Genomic DNA, 8,506 nt, shown 5'->3' with positions numbered 1-8,506 from the left:
ATTCTGTTCAAAGTTGCGGGTGGCTGGAGTCTAACCCAGCTGTCATTGGGCGAGAGGGTACGCCCTGTACTGGTGGCCAGTCAATCATAGACAACCATTCGCTTACACAGTCACACCTACAGACAATTTAGAGTGACCATTTAACCTGATGAGGAAGGAAGGAGGAAGCTGGAGGACCCAGAGAGAACCCACACATGCACAGGGGGGAACATGCAAACTCCACACAGAAAGGCCCACTGGCCAAGCTGGGAACCAGTGACCTTCTTGCTGTGAGGCTGCAGCACTAACCCTTGCGCCACCGTGGAACTCTGCTACAATATTCAGCATAATGTGTAAATTTTCTACATACAATAATAGTTCAACCTAGTGATCATCAATTTAAACTCCAAAATTAGAGGCTCTAAGTAGCTAAAGCACTGGCAGAAAGAAATTATGGAGACAAAACATTTCCCTCTTTATACCAAAATCTTGTGGATTGTCTTGTAACTCACTTACATGCTGCTTCATAAATGTTAGGATTTATAAAACATATCCACTGTAGCTTTTGTTTTTCTCAAATAACATTGAGTCAACACTTTTTTTAGCCTCTGACCTATAAAGTGTACCCTACAGCTTTGGGTTTTTCATGTAATAGTCAAAACTTTTTTTCTGTACATATGCCTCCTTTTTGTTTCCGTCAAGCAGAAGCGCCTGGTGTGAAAATATTGCACATTTTCTTGCAGTCATTTCCTTTATCGCTAGAAGGAAACAGTTGCAGGAAACAGACAGAGTTAGCTGCTTGAAGCAAATCGAATCGATTCATCATGTCAAATGAAACAATCCTGGATGTGGACATAGCTTTCCTGAAATCCAAGAGGGGGATCCTGAAAGTAGCAGAGATGGTGAGAACAGAAAAACTCCCCGTTCGGTTTGCAGTTGATTGCTAAGATATGCCTGTTGCCTCATGTTGTGAAGATACTGTACATAAAGTGATACAAAGAAGTGTAACATTGTTGAGCATCTAAGTTGACACTGCTGACTTCACTGGCTGCAGTGACTAACTTGAAAACACTTAAAATGCTTAAACACTTTAGGTGTTGAAGAAGAAACTGGTTCACTACTACTCCATGAAAACATGTGATGTGGAAACAAGTCGAATCTCAGTTCCCCTTTTTCTATTTTAATCTGAGAGCTTCACGTTGTGTAAAGATGATGATTTAGACAGATTTTAAAGCACTAAGTTCTAATCATGCAAGAACTCGGAGGCACAAGATTTAAGAATGTTGTTCAACCATTGAAACATCTTTTAGTGGATTTTGTCACTTTTTCTGTTTCAGGGTACTCTACTTGTGGCTGTTGTGTGTTTCACTGCAGCATCCACACCACAGTACATCACAGCCACAGTGCTGGAGTTTGTGATCACTTTACTCCTGCTGTTGCTCTACATGTTCAAAGTGAACAAGAGGCTGACTTTCTTCTTCTGGCCTCTCATAGTGGGTCATCTTTAAATACTAACTCATCGTGAAGCATTTCTCATGCCCTAATCTGATAACCTCATGTGCATGCTGTAGATACTCACTGAGGTTCTTGTCTGTTCTTCTATGCAGGATGTTTTCAACTCAGTTTTTGCAGCGTTCTACTTTTTTGTCCTGAGCTTGTTGGCTGTAACTACATACATAGTCACAGGCACACTGGTTGGAGGGGTGAGATTTTATTTTATTATTTTATTTTTAATAGCATGCTTACACACATGGAGAAGTTACCCCTCACCCTCTCATTCTTTTCAACTGTACACCTTATATCTTGCCATTTAACCTTTCTCTCTATTTGCAGATAATTGCTCTCCTGACTGTTGGGCTGCTGTGTATGGACAGTTACATACTCTTCAAGAACATCACATTCAACAAGCCAAGATGGGAAACACAAAATCAAGACAATGAATGATTAAATTAATGATTCATAATAACTCAAAAAGTTTGTCTCAAAAACCCCAACAACGACTTACCCATAAACTCTGGGCGGGTTATCATCAGGCTTTACAGTACTATGTGCTTGAAAATGTTTTAGTTTGTTCCAGATTTCTGAATAGTTTAAATTCCAAACTGATGCTCAGATGTTGAAACATTTGTTCTGCATATCTGGGATAAATCTTGTTGAAACAGCAAATATTAAAAAAGATTTTCGCCGCTATGTGACCTCATAAGTTGGATATTTCCACTGTGTGGCTCCGGGCTGTGTGCTCTGCTCTGCAGCTGGAGGCATCGCATTTCACATCTGGAGAAAGCAGATGTTGCGCTCTTTTGGAGCTGGCGTTTCCGCGCTGTCACTGTTTCCGTTTCCACCTCCGAGAAGCTTCACGCCTCCACACATCGCTCTTGTTTTGCCTTCGATCCGTTACGTTACGTTTAGTCCTCTGCTATCTGTAACTTTAGAAGAGTTTAACGCTTTCTTTTTCAAACATGGGGGACATCGAGGCTCCCAGCTCGACGCGGCCACGCCAGACAGTCCTCTCCTCGATTCTGCCGAGCAAAGAGTTTGTCTCCTCGAGGAAAGGCATGCTGCTTATTGCTGAAGTGGTAAGAAATGACCAAAGGAGTCATACTGAAACAAATGAAACTGTTGATGTTACACTGCGCACTCAAATCAAGCGCGCTGCGCTTTTGGAACTTTGTTTATGAAAGTTTTGTCTGCTGTAGCAATGATAAGCAAGACTCCACATTTAGAAATCCTGACGATTTACTGTCATTTTCAGTATGGGTCAGTCAGTTCCCGTCACAAGGTTTGCATTGGAGAGAGAGGGAGGAGTGGAATGGGTTCTGAAACTATGAGGTAATCTTTGAGGAAATTTAACACTGTAACTGAATTTTGGACACAGTGTTTTGTGCACTGCCGGTGGTGGAGCTAAATAACAGTATGCATCAGTTGCTCGTTGTGTGTTGATTTTATTTCACTTTAATCATATGATATGAAAGACAATAGGCGAGTAGTTGCCTTTATTACTTTTAACAAACAGGAATAGACAGGCTGTCCATGGTTTTAGTCTTCATTGATATCACACGTTATATGTATCCTATAGTTCTGTATAAACCCCCACTTTTCCATCATGTGACACTCAGGCCATGTTGGACTGAGAGCACTTATCTTGCAGTCACATCCTCCTCTCTGTTAACATGTAGCCTGGAGCTCAGTCTGCGTACATGCAAAGCTTTACACACACATCCTTTTTACTGATGCTTATCAAAGTGACTGTGATCTTCAGCCTCTGGCTAAAAATACTTCTGAAACTTAGCTACAAACCCACTGTCCTCTTTTTATAGCAGACGGCAGAGTTGTGTGCTGCTTTGTGTGAGAGGGCACACAGGGGTTCAACCTGCAGACCCAAGCCCCAAAACTTTAGAGCATTTGTGATGTGACATTTCCCCTGATAGAAAGACTATGTCTAACTAAGTTTAGGACAAAAAATCACACCTAATAGGGAAGATAAGATGAAGCTTTGGGGTAAAAGAAGATGTGCTGATTGAATGAATGTACCTGTTAGTTACAGTGGGGTCATGATCCACTGAACTGAACACATGACATCTACACATGCCTCTTTTATCACCTCATAAATCACAGTTTGTGGTTTTATGGTCAAATTTTTTGGTCATCCTTTCAATTACCATTTAATTTAGAGTAATAGTTTTTCAATAGACCTACTAATCCATGATATGAGATATCCATCTTGAAGATTTTTCAATTTAATATGATTGGATTACTATCTGTTTTTCTTACATATTTAAAAACCTAATGGTGCAATGTTTATGTAAAGTCCCTTTACTGTATGCAGATTTATTATACATATATATACATATAATCATTTTAATACACTTTTTTCAGTGTAGACTTTATGTCCAATCAACTGGCTGATGCTGGCTGCTACAGCAGAAAGACAGACAAATAGACATACCTTATCAAATCAGTACAATAAGAACACAAAAATCTGCTGTAGCAATGGTACAGTGGTTGATGTTACAAGGTTAGCGGCAATACTGTATATGTTTGGAAATGTTCCTCTTGGTTAAAAAACCTTAAGTATTGTACACTTTGATATCTATCCCGAGTCCCTGTTAAAATACTTAGGGTTTTTTATTACCAAAAGCCAAATATCTAAAATTTGTCAGATTTATCAATACTCTCTTCAGGCCTAGATACCCTGACAGGTTAAGCTGTTATATGGTCTTCACTGGCACTCTGGAATAATTATTTCAGCACCAGAAACCAGATTTTAACCCTTACTTCAGACTATCTGTAATGCTTCGTTTAAGCTACTGTCCCTTTAAGGCTCCCTGCGCCACAAACCCCCTTCCCTCTGATTGGCCAGCCCTCTGGAAGCGTGTTGAGGGCAGAGCTGAGGGCACATCTTAATGTTTGAGGCCTGCCCCTTCAATGCATCATGAACTAGTCAGATATAAGATGACCTCATGATTACAACAAGTCCCATGAAGATCTTGTGAAGATCTATTTAAAGAGCGGACGATTTTGAGAACTTTAAACAGATTCAGGGAATGCTATAGCATATGAATATTTAGCAGTTTAAAAATCTGCACGTTTGGTATGGACATTAAACCCATGTTTACAATAACACCCCCTCTTTAAGAGTTTATCATACACTACAGGCATTAGGTTACATATTGACATAACTATGTCCTTTTGATATTTTTTGTACTGTGCCTTGTGCACTACTTGAGTTTGTGGCCCCCCCTGCTGTATCTGGTAGGCTGTTTCTGGAACGCAATATTATTCACCGTTTGTCTTTTTGATATAATCCATAGCTCACGAGCAGCATTATATCAACACACTAAACTGAAACATGTGTCTTCCAAGGAGCACATAGCTCATACCCCTGTAATTCCTGTTTGTATTAGTCAGACACTTATCCTGCTGAGCATGCATTATTATACACAGTGTGTCAGACTCCAGCATAGACCTCATTAAGCTTCTCAGTCTCAGCCAGAAACAAGCCAGATAAGGAATGTGAAATCACACTGGGTTGACTGAAAGTGCTTCAAAATTCTTTTAAGCTCTGGAATATTTACAGAATGAAAACAAGATGTTAATTAACTGTGTTGTATTAAAGTATGTGTTGTTCCAATGTGGTTGTAACACAATGAATTGTCAGTAGAAATCAATCCCACATTGGTTATGTTTCTGTGAGTTTTTTTAAAAACAGGGATTTAGAGCAAGTTTCATTACCCATGATACCTGCACATTTCCTTGTAGAAATTATGATCGCATTGCGAGTTCACGTCCCACACTGCACTCTCTTTTTAAAGACATGCTGTAGAGTCAACCAGGAAAGACTGATGTTATCTGTACTGTTATCACAGGTAGATCTGATGGGTCCCTGACAGGAAGCTTCTCAGTAGCAGTGACTTTCAAAGAGCAGCAGCAGCTGCAGCAGTCTGGCCTGAGTCAGGGGGAGTTCCTAACCTCAGGGCAGAGTGGGATGACTGACTGAGACAAAGACAAGATGGCCGAGCCTGGCTGAGATTACAGAGTCTGGACTTGCTGTCATTTGCTCTTTGCTGTCATTTGCTCTGATATGAGCTCAGCCCTTCTAATGGAGGGCGTTGAGCATGGGGCATGCTCATTTACCAACACTGTAACTACTTGTGACTTTGTTTCACACCAAAACGCACCATCATCAGCTCTTTTTTGGGGGGTGTTTACACAACTGTGTTTGTATGTTAGAGAGACCTGGGGGATTCAGTGCGCAGTGTACAAGCCTGTATGAATAAACATTGTGTCTTAACAACTTTATCTCCCTACAGGAAGTGGGCCTGAAGCTGTGATTCACCCTCTCTTTCTCTCACTCACACTCACACTCACACACACACACACACACACACACACACACACACACACACACACACACACACACACACACACACACACACACACACACACAAACATTGACTTATAGTTTCAGGGCACTGAAACAGTATCTTAAAATAGAAATTAGAGAAAAAATTTACTTTTATTTTGATTGGGTAGTTGCCTTTGCCTGCGTGTCCCAGAGAAATAGACAAACATACAGAAAATCAAAATGCTTGTTTTCTGTGCTTTTTGGTTTTGTACAGTCACAAAAAGAAGAATTTGTTCAACTTTTCTTTGAAGCTACCACCCGTTTATCTTTATGTACAGCTCACACTGCAATTTTGTCTCTGTGTTTCTTCTCTTTAGGCTCTCTCCTTTGTGTCTTTTGTGTGTTTTGCGGCCTCCGCAGCAGCAGCCTTTGTGACCGTCCCTCTGCTGGAGTTTCTAGCTGCTCTCATCTTGTTGTTTGCTTACTCCACAAAATTCAACGAGAGGTTTAAAGGCTTCCTCTGGCCACTGATGGTGAGATCAAACTCTAAAGTTTCATTCAAACCTCTGATGTGGATTTATCTTTTATGCTGAAAAGAAAAAGAAAAAGTGGAGTATTTTTTTTTTGTTTTCCTTGAAAACTTGTTTTTGTTTTCCTTCAAGGATTTCATGAGATGTGTGACAGCAGCCATCATTTATTTCACCATTTCCATCATCGCAGTTTCCAAATATGTGGATGGCTCTTCAAGAGCTGCTGGGGTACAGTTGAGGCTTCAATATCACACCAGCCTACATCATCACATTTGTACCCCTATCTTAGATCTTATTTTCTTTATATTTTGTTACTTTCTCATAGTCAAAGGGATCTCTCTCTGTGTTCTTTTTTTCTGCAGGTGTTTGGATTCATTGCCACCATAGTTTTTGCTTTAGATTTTTACCTTATCTTTAATGAGCTGGCAGATTTTCTGAAACAAGGAGGGGAGACCAATGAGGAACCATCAAGACAGCAAGGTAATGACCATATGAGAAAATATAATCAAGTATTAAATCTCTACTGTATGTCCCACATTAAGCAACAAATTAATCCACCTGCAAGGTTTGAACTGAGATTGGAATGAACAAACTGAAAGTGTGTTAACCAACCCTGAAGCTGTATATTTTAGAGCTTTCCCTAATAAATTAGACACTTACAAGCAGTTGGACTATACTGGTCTGAAGACAACTCACATGACCATATCCACATTAACCCTCATTTTGACACCAGCTGTGTATCCTTCTATCTGTTTTCCAGATGACTATTCAGACTCAGACTCTGACTGAGACCACAAGGACCTTCAACAGAGGACAAATATTCAGCTGGAAAAACAAAAGAGAGCAGATGATCTGCTATTTTGATGCAATAAAAGCTGTGGTCATTAAAAATAACTTCAAATACGCATATAAACTTTCCATGCTGTCTACTTCAGGCAAAAACTGGTCAGTCTTCTTTTATACCCAAACTTGTATCTGCTGTTTAGATAATTTGGGAAATAACATACGGATCCGGATGTGAACGATTTTAAAGCTGTGAAACATTTTGTCACGTTATTAAGCTCTCAGGAATTGTTAAAAGGATCCACATGTGGGAGTAAACGTTAAAATTTAATGGTATCGGTACTTGTATCTTAATCAGATTTACAGACATAAACAACACTAAATCAGCATCCTTCCTAAAAATGAAAAAAATCATTGTTCCTCACTTTGCTTCATTAAATATAGCAAATGATTGGCCCAAAGTTTGAGAGTATGTTGTTGTAAGCATAAGCATTATAAAGTCACAGTATTGCTATAAAACACAGGTATATATTTGTTTGTATATTAAAGAACAGTTTGGTTGCAGGTTGGCTGGTGACAACCTCTGTCCTATGTTTTTTGTCTGTCAGTAAATTGATTACTTGTACAATACTCAAAACTTTGAGAAATGTGTGTGAGAACTTGTTTGTGTGTGTGTGTGTGTGTTTGTGTTGTGTCTAGTGTTTTTTATCATTAGTTAAAGGCTGAATTTCTTAACCTGTGCTTTTTTTTTGTTTGTTTTTTGTTTTTGTATTGAACTGCATCTTGTCTTGAGGTGGTTTTGGTTTCTGGTTTCAACTACATCCACTGCCACAACTGAAGAATCAGATGCACTTAAGTGCCACGGTGACTGTTTGTCTAGTACACACTGCACCACCAAAAGAAGCTGAACTTTGCCATCAGAGGCCTTTTTTGTGGCAAGTGGCTTTTTTTTGTGTGGTATGTCCATTTGGCATGCTAATGGTTCAGAAAATATTTACAGAACTGTTGTTGTATTCAGTCATATTCACCATTGTGCCTTCCTTTGGTAGAGTTGTGTCAGTGTCTCTTGAACACATTTACTTTGTTTTTTGAATGTACATTATTAAGAGACTAAAATAAAAAAAAATGTTTAAAAAAATTTCATGGGCCTAACTCATATTCAGTGAAACTTTTTGTTTTCATCATTTTTTTTCCTGTTTTCTGCTCATCACTCAAGTGCAAAACTAATGAAATAAATTCTAAACATTTCAAATAATGTCCAAATCACTTTATTTATGCTGCCACTTTAAACTTTTTTTTGTGAATGTTTTAAATATAAAAATGCAACTGGGCTTTGCTTCATGCAAGACTGATCTTTCTATATTTATTG

The 8,506-nt window shown here is 39.1% G+C and overlaps 2 protein-coding genes across 2 annotated transcripts; both read left to right on the top strand.

Moving 5' to 3' along the window:
• The first annotated feature begins 748 nt into the window (after positions 1 to 748).
• Positions 749 to 2,161, top strand: cklf (chemokine like factor). Its single transcript, XM_074666211.1, has 4 exons — positions 749 to 881; positions 1,317 to 1,472; positions 1,587 to 1,682; positions 1,813 to 2,161. The coding sequence occupies exons 1-4, from the start codon at positions 804 to 806 to the stop codon at positions 1,921 to 1,923; spliced, it is 441 nt and encodes a 146-aa protein (XP_074522312.1). The 5' UTR covers positions 749 to 803; the 3' UTR covers positions 1,924 to 2,161.
• Positions 2,162 to 2,355: 194 nt separating this feature from the next.
• On the top strand, positions 2,356 to 8,282 carry cmtm3 (CKLF-like MARVEL transmembrane domain containing 3). The gene is made up of 5 exons (XM_074666210.1): positions 2,356 to 2,555; positions 6,202 to 6,357; positions 6,487 to 6,582; positions 6,717 to 6,834; positions 7,115 to 8,282. Exons 1-5 carry the CDS (start codon positions 2,439 to 2,441, stop codon positions 7,141 to 7,143), a joined length of 516 nt encoding a protein of 171 aa, XP_074522311.1. The 5' UTR covers positions 2,356 to 2,438; the 3' UTR covers positions 7,144 to 8,282.
• The last annotated feature ends 224 nt before the right edge of the window (positions 8,283 to 8,506 follow it).

This window comes from Halichoeres trimaculatus, unplaced genomic scaffold, assembly GCF_033239565.1.
Source record: "Halichoeres trimaculatus isolate MK-OKI-2021-1 unplaced genomic scaffold, fHalTri1.1 fHalTri1_scaffold_3, whole genome shotgun sequence".
NCBI lineage: Eukaryota > Metazoa > Chordata > Actinopteri > Labriformes > Labridae > Halichoeres > Halichoeres trimaculatus.
Note: the sequence above shows the minus strand (reverse complement) of the source record. Positions and strands in the feature narration are given on the sequence as shown.